General features: G+C 51.9%; 1 protein-coding gene across 4 annotated transcripts in view; it reads left to right on the top strand.

Annotated features, from left to right (window-relative positions):
- The window catches only part of UHRF1 (ubiquitin like with PHD and ring finger domains 1), a 33,753-nt gene that overhangs the window by 3,540 nt on the left and 12,535 nt on the right, over positions 1-17,678 (top strand). For all 4 annotated transcript variants that reach the window (XM_070793052.1, XM_070793051.1, XM_070793053.1 and 1 more), the window contains 6 exons: positions 6,601-6,873; positions 7,164-7,318; positions 10,172-10,387; positions 16,465-16,565; positions 16,783-16,969; positions 17,550-17,673. In XM_070793052.1, the coding sequence (XP_070649153.1) occupies positions 6,601-6,873; positions 7,164-7,318; positions 10,172-10,387; positions 16,465-16,565; positions 16,783-16,969; positions 17,550-17,673 (1,056 nt within the window). The remainder of the gene's footprint in view (positions 1-6,600; positions 6,874-7,163; positions 7,319-10,171; positions 10,388-16,464; positions 16,566-16,782; positions 16,970-17,549; positions 17,674-17,678) is intronic.

The following is a 17,678-nucleotide window of genomic DNA, read 5'->3' as shown; positions in this document are numbered from 1 at the left end:
CTGTCTGTCTTCTCACAGTGCAGGTTCTGAAGATCTCAGAGGGTTCCTTGTTCCTGAGTAACCTCCTGTAACCGCTGTTCATCCCCTTCCCCACGCTCAACTGGGCCAATGCGTAGTCAGTTCTGTCTTCCGGGTGAGGAAGCCAGGCCTCAGCGTGATGCAATTTCCCCAAGGTTGCGCGACCAGGAAGTGGCCCGGCCTCAGGGAGGTGTGGACAGTGCCAGGCGAGTGGGGCACCAAGGCACCTTGAAGCAAGTCAGGTCTGCAAACAGACCAGGCTAATCACTGTAGGAGGCCGTGCAGCCTCCAGCGGGTGCGAGAGAGCTGTTGTTTTTATAGAACGTTCTAGAGAGTGTTCGAGAGTCCTTCCCTCCCCCCCCCTTTTTTAAAGAAACAGGGCATCGCATGCAGTCCCAGGTCTGCGGTAAGGTCACTCGAGCCAATAAAGCAGAACCAAGCAGAGTCTGTCTTCAGGATATGGGAGGGTCCCGTGGCGAGCTAGCTTAGGCTGAATAGGTTGGCGGTTATGTCGTTTGATTGGCGGAAATGCAGGGAGCTGGATGGGGGAAGGGACCCCGGGCGGCTGGCCCAGCCTGGGCAAGGGTGAGAGGCGTCTGGTGCTTCTTTCTTTGTCTTTTTTTTTGGCTGCCCAGAAAAATCACAATAGCTGTCATTGGTGGTGCTGGTAACGGTGCTCAGGCGCAATGCTTGGGCCTAATCGTCGCAAGTGCCCGCCAGTTTTTCTGGCCAGGGACAGTCTGTGCTTTGCAGTCAGATGGGGCTAATTGTGGGCCCACCACGTGTACTTGGTGGGATTCAGTGAGGTCACCGTTGTGCGGTGGGGGCTGAGCTTCCCTCCTGGTTCACATAAAGGGGCGATAAATCATTTAGTGCAGGGCCTCCCATTTGGCACTGCACGTCAGGGCCTGATCGTTCTCCGTGGGGGGTTCATCCCCCAGCAGTATGGGGTGTGGAGCAGCATCTCGGTCCCGCTCACTTGATGCCAGGAGCACCCGCTTCCCCGCCCCAGTCATAAGGTCCATAGGGTCCCCAGACATTGCCAAGTGCCCCCTGGAGGCAAAGTTGCTCCCAGCTGAGAAGAGAACAAATTATTTAGTCGGTGATTTACTATAGGAGAGCTGTCCGAAGGATCAGGTGAAATGGCATCCTGGGAGTGGCCTTCCGAGGGTCACTCATGTCGCAGCGCCCCACCAGATGGCCTTGCCCTGCTGGGCCTTCTTTGAAGGTCTGCCCCTTTTCCCAAAGGACAGAGTCATGCTGTAAATTGGACAGCCCCTTGCTGAGATCTGTCCTTCTGGCTGCAGGAGGGAGGCTCCCTTCCTTCCTTCTCCCCCAAACACCCTCCCTGCAGCTGGAGACACGCCCTTAAGGTCGGGGGTTAGCAAACTCTGTTAAGGACCCAGTGGAAACCGTTTGTGGCTGGGCGGTCTGTCCACTCACGTCTGCCATTGAAAGCCAGGAATAGATCCAGAGCCCAAAGGCATGGGCATGTCCTGATTTGAGGCCTGGTAGAACTTTATTTACCAAACAGTTAGTGGGAACTGTCCTGCTGGCCGAGGTGTGGCAGTTACATGCAGGCTTCCTCCCGGGGTGGCAGATCCGGGTTGTACTGTGGGACGTGCTGGACCGAGTACCCAGGGCGCCGTGGGTGTTGCAGGTGTCCCTCCAGGGCACGGGTGTCGCACTGTTTGGACTCAGCACCGCTTCCACCCCTCAAAGCGAAGGAGGACCCCAGAGAGCATTGTGGACGTGCATCACGTCTATCATTTTTTGTCCTGTTAGAACTCGGAAGTGGAGAAAAATTTGTTGTTCAGTTGCTCAGACATGTCCAACTTTGCGACCCCATGAAGCAAGAGAAAACACAGATGTTTCTTTAGGCATTGGAATGGTGGCGTCAGCCCACACCACACAGGCTCCATGCCCCTGCAAGGTCATGGGTCTGGCCAGTGACATCACAGTGTCATGACAGGGTAGGTAGCCTGGGCCTCACAGACCCCCGAAATGGAAATGCCACTCCAGGGCATGACCTGGGCTGTGGCCGGGGTGGTGGGGTCATAGGGCAGAGTTCACTTGTCAGGACTGATTGGTGGACAGGCTGGGTCATGCCTGTACACCCACTTCTCCACCCAGAGCGGGAAGCATGTCCCTCTGCCGTGGCCTGAATCATACCTTTTCTTCCTTCTCCCATCTCTGTCCATCTGTCTTGTCTGGCCTGAACCCCACATTGCTGGGGAGGCCTGGAGTCTTAGACAAGACTGTGGGGGCTGGGAGGGACTACAGCCGCAGGAAGGGTCTTTAAGAGGCTCCTGGCCTCTTCCTGCCGGAGGTCCCTCTTGACCAGAGGTTCACACGCCCTGGTCTGGTTTATGACCTCTCCACCTCTCCCTAATCTAGGAGAACCACCCCTTGCCAGACCCAGGGTCATTTATTTCCTGTGCTCTGAGCAGTACTCACACCTCAAAAGTGTCCCCCCAGTGCCCCAGGGGGACAGAAAGTGGGCGGCTCTGAATCTAGGCTTCTAGGAGGAAGCTCCGTTGTCAGATGGTCTCTGTGTTTATTTCATTTACTGCCATGTGCATGCCCAGAATTCCCCAAGTCCAGGAAGCTTCTGGTTTAAAAGAGGGATGTGATCTAAACGCCGCCGGCAGCTTGGCCTTTACACCTGAATGTGCCCCAAACCACGTGTTTTGTGTTTTACTAGGGGCAGTTTAAATCCCTGGTGGCTCAGTGGTAAAGAACCCGCCTACAATGCAGGAGACCTGGGTTTGATCCCTGGGTCAGGAAGATCCCCTGGAGAAGGAAATAGCAACCCATTCCACTGTTCTTGCCTCGGAAATCCCATGGACAGAGGAGCCTGATGGGCTGCAGTCCATGGGGTTGCACACAGTTGGACACAACTGAGCGACTACACTACCACCCCAGGCAGCTTAAGGGATTTCACCTGCAATTCTGGTTGTACAGGATTCTAACTGCATGTTTAATTTTTAACATGAGAATCTGCAACCTCAGATCCAGCTTGCCATTCAGTTTGAATAGCTTTCAGTTTTTGAATTTTCTAAAAAATTATTTTATTCCAGTATAGTTGATTTTCAGTGTTGTTACAGCGTTGTGTTGAAATGTCAGTCATTCAGTCCTGTCCAGCTCTTTGCGACCCCACGAACTGCAGCCCACCGGACTCCTCTGTCCATGGAATTTTTCCAGGAAAAAATAATTGGAGTGGGTGGCCATTTCCCTCAGGGGATTTTCCTAACCCAGGGATTAAACCTGAGTCTCCTGCATTGCAGGCAGAGTCTTTACCATCTGAGCCACCAGGGATTTAAACTGCATGTGTTAATTTCGCCTTTTTTTTTTTTTCCACTTGTTGCAGAGTGGCATATGGGATCTTAGTTCCCCCACCAGGAACTGAACCCATGCTCTCTGTGTTGGAAGCTTGGCGTCTTAACCACAGGACAGGCAGGGAAGTCCCTTGTATGGCTTTTATCAATGCTGTTAGCCTCAGTTGGAGTTTTAGGATCTTAGAAGAAACCCCGGGCTTGGTGTGTCCATGTCCTCACTGGGTCCAGCCCCCCTCCCTGCTGTGTGCAACTTGAGGCTAGCAGGGTCGGGGAGGGGGGCATCCGACACACGCCCTTTCGTCATAGTAAGTGGTTGTGCAAGCTCCTTCCTGCCCACCGCGGGGCCCGTCTGGAACCTTCCAGAAGTGGTCCTCCGAAGCCGTCAGACCAGTCTGCATTCCATCCTGGAGGTGGAGCCCCGGGCTAGCGTGGCCCAGCGTGCGGCCTCCTCAGTGCCCAGCCCTCCTGATTGCACCTTTGCCTGCTGCACTCTTGCACCAGGCGGGGCGTGTGTGTGTGTGTGTCTGCGTCTGTGTGTGTGGGCCCCTCCTGTCCATCTAGCTTCCTGACCCATCACAGATGGCCCCATCAATATTCCTCCGCCGCCTTTAGCTACAGCCCTCAGCCAGGTCCTGATCTTCCCCCCTACCTCCTTGTCCTGTGTACCCCCAGCTGCTTTTCTGCTCCCACCCCCAGCTCTGCCACCCTGGCTCCTGCTGGGCCTCCATCCTGGCGCTCCTGGTAAAACAGAAGTCCTACCACATGCCCCCTACTGGCCCCGAGTCTCCACTGCCTCTCCCCCGTCCTGGTGCTTCGGTTTATTAGTTCTCATCCTCTGAAACCACCCTTGCCTCCCCTGACGTGTGTGGGAAACGCCTCTTCTCTCCTGCATTTAGCTGTCATGCACAGCTGTGTCCTGTGTCTTTGTAGGAATGAGCTGCTGCTTGGCTGCCCTGAGCATGGTAAGCACCAGGCTACCTGTCTCTAGCTCAGTGGTTCTCCCTGGGGGCTGTTTGGCCCTGTTGGGGCTCTGGGCAGTGTCTGGAGACATCAGTTGTCACAACTGGGGGGTTCCTGACATCAAGCTGGGGCAGCAGGGATTTTGCTCCACCTCCCCACAAAGAGAGATCAGGGTCAGGGTGCTTACTGTCCGCAGTGCTGAGGGGTGTCTGCCTAACTGTGCAGGTGCTGGGCACCAGGTGCCTGCCTCTTGTCATCATCCTTTTTAATGACATTTTAATGACGTTCTGCTGGTTTCCTTGTCATAATGGTGCTGGGGACACTTATTTCTCCACCATTTTCTTTTTTAAACTGATAAACTTTAGTTTTTAGAGCAGTTTTAGGTTCACAGATTTAAGAGGAAGGTACAGAAATTTCTCATATACCCTGTGCCCCCACCCCCCCACCTGTCTCCTGCCTGATAGTGCATTTGGTATAACTGAGAAACCTATGTTGACTTTCTCATTTTGGCCTTGCCATGTGGCTTGGGGACCTTAGTTCACTGACCAGGAATTGAACCTGTGCCCCCTGCAGTGAAAACACAGAGTCTTAACCACTGGACTGCCAGGGACGTCCCTTCTCTCCTTTTTAGGGATGAGTAACATCCCAGCATGAGGATGACCTCAGTGTGGTGTTGGTCTGTCCGTCAGTCTGTGGACCCTGGGCTGTGACAACGCGTGTGTGTCCCCTCTCCCTGCTGTCGCCCCGTGTAGGAGGGCTGGCGCTGTCTTACTCTCTGATCCCCTGTGGCAGCCAGGCAGGGCAAGGCACATCAGAGGCTCTTGCTGGGCTTTGGGTGAGCAGGCAGCATGGGCCTGGCTGTGCAGGGTGGGCTTCAGGGGGCCCCTGGTGGCCTCTGCAGCAAGTGTGTTCACTTGTGCCTTTCTGGGGGAGAGGGGTTCTCAGCCATTCTGTTCTCAGGTTTGTGATGAATAAGGATTAACAACCACTACCTGGAACGTGCCCTCCTCATGACCCCCGGTGCAGTTTGCATATTAATGGCAATCGGCCCTTTGAACCAGCAGCTTCCAGTTAAAAATTGGGAAGGAGGGAAAGTTGACTTTTGCGTGTTCTTCCTTTTCTTTCTTTTTTTTTTTTTTTTAAATTTATTTGTTTTGGCTGTGCTGAGTCTTCATTGCTGCAAGGCCTTTTCTCTAGTTGGGGTGAGCGGGAGCTACTCTCTAGATGCGGTGTTCTGGCTTCTCATTGCTGTGGCTTCTCCAGGAGCAGGGCTCTAGGAACGAGGGCTCAGTACTTGTGGCGCACGGGCTTAGTTGCTCTGAGGCACATGGGATCTTCCCAGACCAGGGACTGAACCCTGCGTTGGCAGGTGGATTCTTTACCACTGAGCCACCAGGGAGGTCCTATCCTTCCTTTCTTGAAGGCACTGCTTCTGAACCAGGGGACACTGGGTGATGTTGGAGGCCCTCCATGGTTGTCACAACTGGGGTGCTCCCAGCGTCCAGAGGGTGGGGGGCAGGGCTGCTGCTCCTGTGGTGTCCATGAGAGCCCCCTGCCCACCCCCCCCCCCCAACCCCAGAGCCATCAGAGATCAGCAGAGTCTGCCTCAGGGTGTTCTGGATCCCGAGGGCTGAGGGTCTTTTTTGGGTGTTGGTGGGGTGCCCTGGGGCAGTTGCTCATGGAAAGGTAACGCCCAGCAAAAAGACTTTTGTGCCCTAGGGACGTGCTCCGAAGCCAAACCCCTTCACGTACCTGGTGAGTCAGCAGGTGCTCTATGGATCATAGAGCCCTGCTGGCTCCTAGCCTCCCCATCAGTGAGTGCCTAGTGTGGGTGGAAATAACAGAAAGGTGTTCTCTCTGGGGGCCGTCCCGGGCATTCCCAGCGCTCACCATCTTGTCAAGACAACCAGAAATGTCCCTACAGCATTGTCCCGGGGGCAGGTCACTCCCTGAGAGCCAGGGGTACAGCATCGCCTCAGGGGCAGGTCAGTCTGCATGAGAGCCAGGGGTACAGGCAGTGCTTGTTTATTGTAACAAAAGTTCCAAAGTACATAAAGTATTAAAACCTCCCCCGACACCTGATGTGTGGCCATGGCTCAGCGCGGTTAGGCCACATGCTCCCGGGGATGCCCCCCGTGTGGCAGCAGGCGTCCTCATTGGAGAGGGCTTCGGGTGACCTTGTCCCCAGGAGCTGGCAGGCCTCCGCCAGGGCGGGTGTGGTCCATCACCCCCCCACCCCCCAGTGAGCTCCCTTGCCTGGTGACCTTGGCCTGCGTCCCTGCAGATGGAGGACGGCCACACGCTGTTTGACTACGACGTCCGCCTGAACGACACCATCCAGCTCCTGGTCCGGCAGAGCCTTGTGCTGCCCGTCCCTGTTCCCAGCAGCAGCGGTGGCAGCAAGGAGAGGGACTCTGAGCTCTCGGACACAGACTCTGGCTGCGGCCTGGCCCAGAGCGAGTCGGACAAGTCCTCCAACAGCGGCGAGGCTGCCAATGAGCCAGAAGGGAAGGCAGATGAGGACGAGTGTGATGAGACAGAGCTGGGCCTCTACAAGGTGGGGCTCATGCATCGCTGTCCCCACGCAGCCCCCGATCCCCGTGGCTGGACAGCCCCCTGTCCCCCCCTGTCCTGCCCTATGTCCTCACAGTCCGTTGGTGGAAACATCAATGCTCAGGGGTTCCTTCTCCGCCCCTAAAGCAGAACCCTGTAACTGGACCTGCGGGTGTCTTCCCTGTGGTCCTCGCAGGGGCCGTCTTAAGTTCTGATCCGCTGCCCCCCTCCCCTTAAGACCATGACCCTTCTCAGATTTCCCCGGGGCCGAATGAGAGCTTCCTTCCCCGGCAGGTCGGCGAGTACGTGGACGCGAGGGACACGAATATGGGCGCGTGGTTCGAGGCCAAGGTCATCAGGGTGACAAGGAAGGCTCCGGCTCATGACCAGCCCAGCAGCTCCAGCTCAAAGCCAGAGGACGACATCATCTATCACGTGACATACGATGAGTGAGTGTTCTCGGGGTGGGCCCGGGACAGCAGCAGCTCCGAGGACCTGGTGTTTGGACTTGCTTGGGTGGTGATGTCCCCTCCCTCCGTTGTAGGAATTCAGAGTGTTTATGGAGCACTTAGCCTGTGGCAAGCCCTGTGATGGGCCCGGGGAGTTCCCGTCTGTGAACACAGAGGGGCTCTGAGTTGGCTTGGCGGCCATAACCACGTGCTGCAGGCTGGGCGACTTCAGCATTAGGCCTGTATCTTCTCACGGTCCTGGAGGCTGTGTGCTGGCAGGGTCAGCTCCTGGTGAGGGCTCTCCTGGCTTAGACACAGCCATCTTCTCACTGCATCCTCACGTGGTCTTTCCTTTGAGTCTGGGGGGAGAGAGCGAGCTCTGGTGTCTTTTCTAATAAGGACACCAGTCCTATTAGATTAGAGCCCTGTCCTTATGAGCTCATTTAACTCTGATTACAGCCTGGGCTTCCCTGGTGGCTCAGATGGTAAAGAATCTGCCTGCAATGCAGAGACCCGTGTTTGATCCCTGGGTTGGGAAGATCCCCTGGAGAAGGGAATGGCAACCCACTCTGGTATTCTTGCCTGGAGAATCCTGTGGACAGAGGAGCCTGGCAGGCTACAGTCCATGGGGGTCACAAAGAATTGGACACAACTTAGTGACTAAACAATAACAACCTCTAAGGGCCCTGTCTGCAGATACAGTCACAGTGGATGTTAGGGCTTCAGAATGTGTATGTGGGGGATGCAGTTCATAACAGGGCAAGCCTCCCTGCCTATAGGGAGCTCATGTTCTATGAGGGCGCTAGGGCTTCATCTGTTTCCCCGCAGAGTCTCTTACTGCCCACACCAGTTTCTGGCACACTCTAAGCTTAGCTCTAAAAATTACTGGAGTAATGGGAGGAGCGAAAGGCAGTAGGTGCCAGATTCCCATCCTCTTGGTCAGGGTTCACAAGCTTCTACCCTCAGGCCAGTCCTGGCCCACATCCTGTTTTTGACGATAAAGCTTTATTGAAACACACCAGTACCCATTGTTTACATCTTATCTGTGACTGCTCTTGCGATAATAGCTGTGTTGAGTGTTCACAGCAGACACCTTGCAGCTCACAAAGCTGTAAGTATTGACTATCTGGTCTTTGGCAACCCTTGCTGTGCGTGCTAAGTTGCTTCAGTCATGTCCAGCCCTTTGCAACCCTATGGACTTCAGCTCTCCAGGCTCCTCTGTCCATGGGATTTCCCCAGACAAAAGTACTGGAGTGGGTTGCCATTTCCTTCTCCAGGGGATTTTCTCCGCCCAGGGGTCAAACCCATGTCTCTTGCATTGGCAGGCAGGTTCCTTACCACTAGCACCACTTGGACAACCCTTGTTCTTGGTGCTTTATTAGCAAAAATAATGAACACCAGGCTAACCACCTCATCACAGTAGAGTTGGGATTGTCCCCACTCTAGGCTGAGGCTAAACTTTGTTACTAATAGGATATGCTTTTTTTTTTTTTAATTTAATTTATTTTAAAATAGCTTTTACTAGAGTAGAGTTGCTTTACAATGTTAGGTTTTCAAAAAATTTTTTACTTGTGTATCTTTTGTTAATTTTTATTGATGTTTGGTTGCTTTACAATGTTGTATTACTTAGAATATGCTACCTTTAGCCAATTGTCTTAGGCCTTTTTTGAGGTCACTTGGAATTCCTGTATATCCAGAATAATGACTTCCTGTCTTTTTTTAATATAGTGTCTATCCCTTTACAAAAGTCACCATCAACACACATGTATGGAAAAAAGTTCCCCCCCAACTCATTTTTTTCTGTCTTAGTTTCCTATGGCTGCTCTACAAAGTATTGGTGCTGTTGCTGGAATAGTCTATCCTCTCATGGTCCTGGAGGCCATAAGTCCAAACCAAGATGTTGACAAGGCTGAGACCCTCCTGGAACCTGGAGGGGAGAATCCTTTGTGCCTCTTCCAGCGGGACTGGCTGTCCTGGCTCTCGGCTGCGTCCCCGCTCCTGCCTCTGCCTCCTCTTCCTGCCTTGCTCTCCTCTGTCTGCCTCTTCATCAGTCACTAGGTTTAGGACCATTCTTCTCTATCAGGACCTGATCTTAACTTCTCCTGTCTGCAGCAATCCTATTTCCAGATTGAGCAGTGTCCCTAAATGAGCAGGGTGCGTGGCATGCTAAGCCACTTCAATCATGTCCGACTCTCTACGACCCCATGGACTGCAGCCCACCAGGCTCCTCTGTCCATGGGATTCTCCAGGCAAGAATACTGGAGTGGGTTGCCAGTTCCTTCTCCAGGGGATCTTCCTGACCCAGGGCCTGAACCCTCATCTCTTACGTCTCCTGCTTTGGCAGGCGGGGGTCTTTACTGCTAGTGTCACCACCTTGGAAGCCCCTATTTCCAGATTAGGTGCCAATAAGCACCGCTTGTCAGGGTGCCAGGGGTTAGGATCCCAACGTAGCTTTTTTAGAGCCAGGGTCCTCAACCCCCTGGCTCTAATGCCTGATGAGCTGAGGTGGAGCTGCTTTAATAAGAGGAGAAATAAAGTGCACAGTAAATGTAACGCACTCGAATTATCCTCAAACCATCCGCGCCTTCCCGGTCCGTGAAAAAACTGTCTTCCAGGAAACCAGTCCCTGGTGCTGCAAAGGCTGGGGGCCGCTGTGACACACTGGGACGTGTCACTGTGCCTGGGTGTTACTAACACCAACAGATGAGCTCTTGGGGAGGGGCCTTTCTGGACTGCTGTGACGAGTGTAACTCAAACCCGCACACCAGGCGGCCCTCTCCGCCTGGCTCCTCTCTCCTGATGGAGTGAGGCCAGCTGGCGCCTGAGGTCTGAGCGCAGGGCTCTCCCCTCCAGCTACCCAGAGAACGGAGTGGTCCAGATGACCTCACAGAACGTCCGGGCTCGAGCCCGACACACCATCAAGTGGGAGGACCTGCAGGTGGGCCAGGTGGTCATGGTCAACTACAACCCAGACCTCCCCAAGGACCGCGGTTTCTGGTACGACGCCGAGATCCTGAGGAAACGCGAGACCAGGACAGCGCGGGAGCTGCATGCCAACGTCAGGATCGGGTGAGTCTGCCCGGCCTCCGCCTTCTCCCCGGGCCCTCTACGCCCCACCTACGGAACTGTCTCTGGGGCCCTGGCGGAGATTTCAAGCTTCCTTGTTCTCGTGTGCTTGTTGTTTTGAATTTGGCAAACAGGTGAAAAAACGTGGCCAAGTCCGGAAAGTACTGAAGGCCACACTTAATATTCTCCTTTCTCCTGTTCCCTGGTTACCCGGTTCTCCTGTCTGGAGACATGGCTGGTCCCAGCACCTTCTGGGGCCACGTGTGTGTGCACAGACAGGCAAGAACATAGCCAGAAGCACACACTCCTATACGGGGTACTCTTCACATCAGGGGTCAACAGGCTGTTGGCCACAGGCCAGAGCTGGCCCCCAGCTATGACAAGCAAATAAAGTTTTATTGGCACCGAACCACGCCCATCTGTTCACTGCTTCACTGTGGCTGCTCTATGTTAGGAGGGCGCCCAGAAGAGAGCTGGGTGGCTGCCCACAAAGCTGAAAATATTTACTGCCAGGCCCTTTACAGAACATATTTGCTGAACCCTGTCTACCAGGCTTTTCTGTGTGTGTGTAGAAAGCTTAACATCTTTACCATTTTAATATGTCTTTCTTTTTAAAAAAAAAAATATGTTGACTTATTTGGCCTCACTGGGTCTCTGTTGCTGCGTGTGGGCCTTCTCTGGTTGCGGCGAGTGGTGGGGGGTGGGGGGCGTGGTGTTGCGTGGGCTTCTCGTTGCAGTGGCCTCTCTTGCTGCGGAGCACAGGCTCTAGAGTGTGCGCGCTCCCAGGAGTTGTGGCGCACAGACTTAGCTGTCCCGTAGCATGTGGGATCTGTCCCGACCAGGGATCAAACCCACATCCCCTACATTGACAGGTGGATTCTTAACCACTGGACCACCAGGGAAGTACTTAGCACCTTAACCATTTAAAAGTGCACAGCTCAGTGGCATTAAGCATATTCATATTGTTGGAACAACCATCCCCACCCCCACCAACATCCATCTCCAGAACTTTCTCATCTTCCCAAACTGAAACCCTATCTCCTTGAAACACTGAACTCCCCAGCCCCTCCCCTACCACTGGCCCCCACCACCTACTTTCAGTATCTGTGAATCTGACTCCTAGGGACCTCGCGTAAGTGGAATCATACACTATGTGTCTTTCTGTGTCTGGCTTTTTTCGCAAGGTCCATACATGTTGCATGATGAACCTTTTTCGGTGGCTGAATAATACTCCACTGTATATGTTGTATACAAGACATGAGTATCTGGGCAAGTGTCTTGAGCACAGGCACAGCGAGTGCAGAGGCCCTGGGGCAGGACCGTTCTTGGTGTCTTTCTGGCCCCTTGAGGAGGCCAAGCAGGCTAGAGGGGAGAGAGGGAGGAGGAATCGTTCAGGATATGGCTGGGAGGGGTGCAGAGCTGCTGTGTATTCTGTGTTGCTGGCAGCTCCTGGAGCCTGAGAGCATGGAGTAAGTGTTAAGTGTCAGTCGTTCAGTTGTGTCCGACTCTGCGACCCCATGGACCATAAGCCGCCAGGCTCTTCTGTCCATGAAATTCTTCAGGCAGAAATAGTGGAGTGGCTTGCCATTCCCTTGTCCAGGGGATCTTTCCAACCCAGCAATCGAACCCAGGTCTCCTTCGTTGCAGGCGAACTCTTTACTATTTGAGCCACCACAGAAGAGCGTAGATGCCACCTGTAATAGAATCATCGCTCAGGCAGCCGAGCTGGGAATTGACTGCAGGGGGCAGCGTGGCGGCAGGGAGACCAGGGAGGAGGCTGCTGGGGGCAAGGTCCAGGACCAGCCCTGGCGCACTGATGTGATTGTTAAAAAAAAAATAACCTGCTTTTTGTTTCCTTGCTTAGAAGGTTGTTTTCTTGTTTTCTGTTTCTTTGACTTCTGCTCTCATCTAAAAAAAAAGTATATAGTTAGTTATGGCTGAGATAGGTGACATATTAGTTCCCTGACCAGGGATTGAACCTCTGCCCCCTGCAGTGGAAGCCTGAAGTCTCAACCCCTCCCAGGGAATTCCCTTTGTCATCTTTATCATTTTCTCCTTTTTCTGAGTTGATTTTGCTCTTCTTTTTCCAGTCTTTTTGAGGTAGCCACTTAGATTATTGTAAGTCTAGTGTAAGCATTTTAGTGCTGCGAATTTCCCTCTCAGTGCTGCCTTGCCTGCTTTCCACATATTTTGCTATGTTGTTTTTCTTTTTATTCAGTTACCTCTGTTTTTACAATTTCCTTTGACACTTCCTCTTTGGCTCCTGGCTTATTGAGAAATATGGAGTTTAACTCTCAAGTGTTTAGAGACTTTTTTGCATTGTCTTTCTCTTGTTGATTTCCAGTTTGACTTTGTTATGGTCGAGGAACATACACTGTATGATTCTAGTCCTTGCCCTTGTCAAGGTTTGTTTTATGGTTCAGAGTCGGGTCTGTCTTGGTGAATATTGCACAGTTATTTAAAAAAAAAAAGTATACTCTGTTGTTGGGGCAGATGTTCTGTTTATATCAGTTAGACTGTGTTGGCTGATTGTGTTGCTCACATCTTCTGATTCCTGCTGATGTTCAGTCTAGTACGTCTGTCACGTGCTGAGGGCGCTGTCCCGGTGTTCACCTGTAACTGGATTTGTCTGTTTCTCCTGTCAGCTTCAGAATCATGAGGATCTGGTGTTTGATGTGGACATACTCATACGTGTTATGTCTTTCTGTTCCTTATGTAATGTCTCTCTTTGTCTCCAGTAATTTCCTTTGCTCTGAAGTCTGCTTTATCTGAGATATGTGTATGTGAATTGACACACTTTAAAAAAAAAAGTAAATGAGTTCCCTGGGGGTCCAGTGGTTAAGACTCTTGTTTCTACTGCAGGGGGCCTGGGTTTGATCCCTGGTTAGGGAACCAAGATCCTACAAACCACATAGAATGGCCATAAGTGAATGAATGAATATGCGTGGTGTATCTCTACCACTATGGTTGAATTTGGAGTTTCTCATAAACAGTATATAGTTGGGTCATTTTTTTTTTTTTTAATCCACTTCATCAAGGCTGCATTTTCCTTGGCATGTGTTATGTTTTCTGGCCATTATTTAAATATTTTTTTGTCTGCAACACACAGCATGTGGGATCTTAGTTCCCCAACTAGGGACTGAACTCATGCCCCCTGGAGTGGAAGTCTGGACTCATAACCACTGCACCCCCAGGAAAGTCCACCACTTGGCATACATTATTGAACCTTGAACAACTAGGGGGTTAGAGGCACCAACCTCTGTGCATTTGAGAATCCAAGCATAACTTACAGTCCATCCTCCCATTTCTGTGGTTCCATCGTATTTGTGGTTCCTCATCTGAGGAGTCAACCAGCTGGGGATTGTATGGTACTGTTGCATTTACTATTGGAAAAAATCCACCAATAACCGGATTCATGAAGTTCAAATTCATGTTGGCCAAGGATCAGCAGTGTCTTGCCCATTGCACATTTAAGGTGATGATTGGTGTGTTAGGGCTTGTGTGCCGCTCCCTTGTGTCCGACTCCGTGGACTGTAGTCCCGCAGGCTCCTCTGTCCATGGGCTTTCCTAGGCAAGAACACTGCAGTGGGTTGCCATTTCTTTCTCCAGGGCATCTTCCCCACCCAGGGATCTCAGTGTGTCCTGCACTGCAGGCGGATTCTTTACCACTGAGTCATCGGGGCTTGAGCCTGCCATTTTGTTACTTGTTTTCTGTTTGTTTCCCCGTTTTCTTTTTCCTGTGTCTCTTATTCTGTCCTTCCTATGGGTTATATAAGCATCTTTTAGGATTCTGTCTTGATTTATTGAAGGTCTTTTGGAATGTATTGCTTTGCATAGTTTTCTTAGTGGTTTCTCTGGGTTCTGTCATATACGCCTGTGACATACCAGTATCTCTTGTACCACTTTGAGGGAAGTGTGGCGATCTTTCGTGCATTTACATTCCTTTACACTCACTGTCTTGAGTGTCAGACGGTGTCTTGGTTTCTGTCATCATGTATGACTTGGACAATGCATAAGGAACATAATCTACTGTACATACCCATGTTTCTGCCCTTTCTGTTGTCTGTCTTCCTTTTTCCTCCCAGATGCCTTCCATTGTAATTTTCTATCTACTTGAACTTTCCTCCATTATTCTATAAAGGAGTATCAGCTAGCAACATTCTTTTAATTTTCCTTCATCTGAGAATGTACCCACCCGGTTAGATTGAAGTAATTCCCAAGCATTGAATCATTGTGTCTGTTAATACTTTTGAGTATATTTCTTTAAAATGACTCTTTTACAGAAACAGTTTTAATGCTATTATTACAACAGAAAACTTAATTTCTTAACATCTCTCCAGTCATTGTTCTGTTTGCCAGTTGGCTCACATTTAGAAAAAAATAATTTGTCTGTTTAAGCTCTAAGTAATGCCCACAGATTTCAGTTAAGTTGGTAGATCTGTTTCTTTTAAAAATATTTGTATTTACTTATTTCGTTGGCTGTGCCAGGCCACAGCTGTGGCACGTGAGCTCTTAGTTGCAGCACACGGGACCTTTAGTTGTGGCGTGTGGAATCTAGTTCCCTACCCGGGGATGGAGTCTTAGCCACTGGACCACCAGGGAAATCCGCAGTAGATCTTTCAGTCTGTTATCTTAGGGTTCCTGTTCTTTTGTTTTTCCCCTCCTTTTCCTTGTTTGTTGGGGAGGCTGGGTTGTTTGTCACATAAAATCTGCACAGTCTGGATTCCCCACCAGCATCCTCCTGGTGTCATTTCCTCCGTTCCTCTGTCCCCGCGTTCCCCGTGAACTGGTGGGTAGATCTGGACATGTGCCATCTAGTCTTGCAGTCATGAGTCACATGCTGCCAAGCGCTTGGAATGTGCCCAGGACACACTGAGATATGCTGTGAGTATAAAATATACCCTGGAGTTCAAAAACTTAGTGCTGAAAAAGAGTGTAAACTAGCGATTGTTAATCATTCCTTAACATTCATTGCACGTTGAAATGGTATTTTGTATACATGGGGTTACATTTGTTGTTCATTTGCTAAGTCATGTCTGCCACTGCAGCATACCAGGCTCCTCTGTCCTTCGCTATCTCCTGGCGTTTGCTCAAACTCATGTCCATTGAGTCAGTGATGCTATCTAACCATCTCATCTTCTGCCCTCTGCTCCTTTTGCCTTTAGTCTTTCACAGCATCAGAGTCTTTCCCATTGAGTAGGGTCTTTGCATCCGGTGTTCAAAGTATTGGCACTTCAGCTTCAGCATCAGTCCTTCCAAAGAATATTCAGGGTTGATTTCCTTTAGGATTGATTGGTTTGATCTCCTTGCAGTTCAAGGGACTCTCAAGAGTCTTCTCCAGCACAGTTCAAAAGCATCAGTTCTTCAGTGCTCAGCCTTCTTTGTGGTCCATCTCTCACATTTGTACATGACTACTGGAAAAACCATCGCTTTGACTAGATGGACCTCTGTCGGCAAAGTGATGTCTCTGCTTTTAAATACGATGTCTTGCTTTGTCATAGCTTTCCTTCCAAGGAGCACATTCAAACTGATGCCATCTACTTTTTACTATTTAAATGTGGTTCTCGGAAAGTGTGAAATTATACGCAACTCACGTTTGCTTTCCCTGGAAGGTTGTCGATGTAGTGGTGGGGTGATCTGATGGAAGCAGTCAGATGGTCTGATGGAAGCAGTGAGATGATCCCTGGGGTTGTTTTAACCTAGAGGAGTTTTTGTAATTTTAAAAAAAATTTCATATTTTGATCAGAACTTCTTTATAGTTTTTGCCTATTGAGCCTTGTTTAGTGGGCCTTGCCTCTTAGTGGGCCTCACCTGCCAAAGGTTAAAAATTATTCTCGAAAATGCATCACATACTGAAACTCTGGCTTATTTGTTTTCACCTCGTTCCTGATGTGGTAGGACTTGAATTTTCGAGGGTAGTAGCTAGGCGAGTTCATAGGGCCCCGCGAAAACCTCTTCTACCGTATAATTAGAATCAGAGCTGTTCATGGGCTCTGAGAACATGTCCAAGTGGCCGGGTCTTTTGGGGTCATCGGTGAGACTGGCCTGCTGGTCATCCTAACAGGCCTGTTCTCTTGTAGGGGTGATTCTCTCAATGACTGTCGGATTGTCTTCGTGGATGAAGTTTTCAAGATCGAGCGTCCGGGCGAGGGGAACCCCATGGTGGAAAACCCGATGAGAAGTGAGTTCTGATCCAGCCCCTCTGTGCTGGGTTGAGGGTTGGTGCAGGGGTGGGGGTCATGCCTGAGCTGACACCCCACCCCATCCCACCTCCAGGGAAGAGCAGGCCCTCCTGCAAACACTGTAAAGCCCCTCCGTGCTGTGTGTGTGGTGGGGTGTAGGGTGGGAGGGTGGGGCGCTGCCAGAGCTGATCCCATCCCCCGCTTCCCGGGGTGCAGGGAAGAGCGGGCCCTCCTGCAAGCACTGTAAGGACGATGAGCGGAAGCTGTGCCGCATGTGCGCCTGCCACGTGTGCGGGGGCAAGCAGGACCCTGACAAGCAGCTGATGTGCGACGAGTGCGACATGGCCTTCCACATCTACTGCCTGCGCCCACCGCTCAGCAGCGTGCCCCCTGAGGAGGAGTGGTGAGTGCCCCCGGGTGGCCGAGGCGATGGAGACGTGGGGTCCTTCCCATGTGGCCCGGCCCTGGCTCACTGTGGGGAGGGAGGCACTGTGGGCCAGAGGCGGGAGCGGGCGTCTGAGGCCTGGAGTGGGAGAGTTGTGATGCGCAGCTCTGGTGTGAGAGCCTGGGAGTGCTAACAGAGATGGCTGTTGTTTGCCCCGCCCCTGCCCTCCTGGTGGAGACAGGGAACTGAGTCCTTGGCAGTGAGTAGGTGCCGTTGAACCGCCCTTCATGTTGGCTGCATGGGGGCTGGTCTTGGCTTCACCGTGGGGGGCACTGCTGTTCCCAGTGGGAGGGGTCAGTGTCTGCTGCCCACCAAGGGGGCCACTCGCCCCATATGGCCACCAAGCTCTTCCCATGTGGCCACTGAGCTCTTCCGATGTGGCCCATGGGACCAAGGGAATGGATTTCTTATGTTGAGTTCGTGAATTTAAGTTGAAGCCGTTCCCCGCCTCCCCACTTCTGTGCAGTCTTGGCTATGCAGGAAGGTAGGGGGCTGGGCATGCGGCCTTGGGCAGGGGGTGACATCCCTATGGTCACAGGTACTGCCCTGACTGCCGGATCGACTCCAGTGAGGTGGTGCAGGCGGGTGAGAAGCTGAAGGAGAGTAAGAAGAAGGCGAAGATGGCGTCGGCCACATCGTCCTCGCAGCGGGACTGGGGCAAGGTGAG

This window comes from Bos indicus, chromosome 7 (assembly GCF_029378745.1).
Source record: "Bos indicus isolate NIAB-ARS_2022 breed Sahiwal x Tharparkar chromosome 7, NIAB-ARS_B.indTharparkar_mat_pri_1.0, whole genome shotgun sequence".
In the NCBI taxonomy this organism is placed as follows: Eukaryota; Metazoa; Chordata; class Mammalia; order Artiodactyla; family Bovidae; genus Bos; species Bos indicus.
This window is presented reverse-complemented; position numbering and strand designations above follow the sequence as displayed.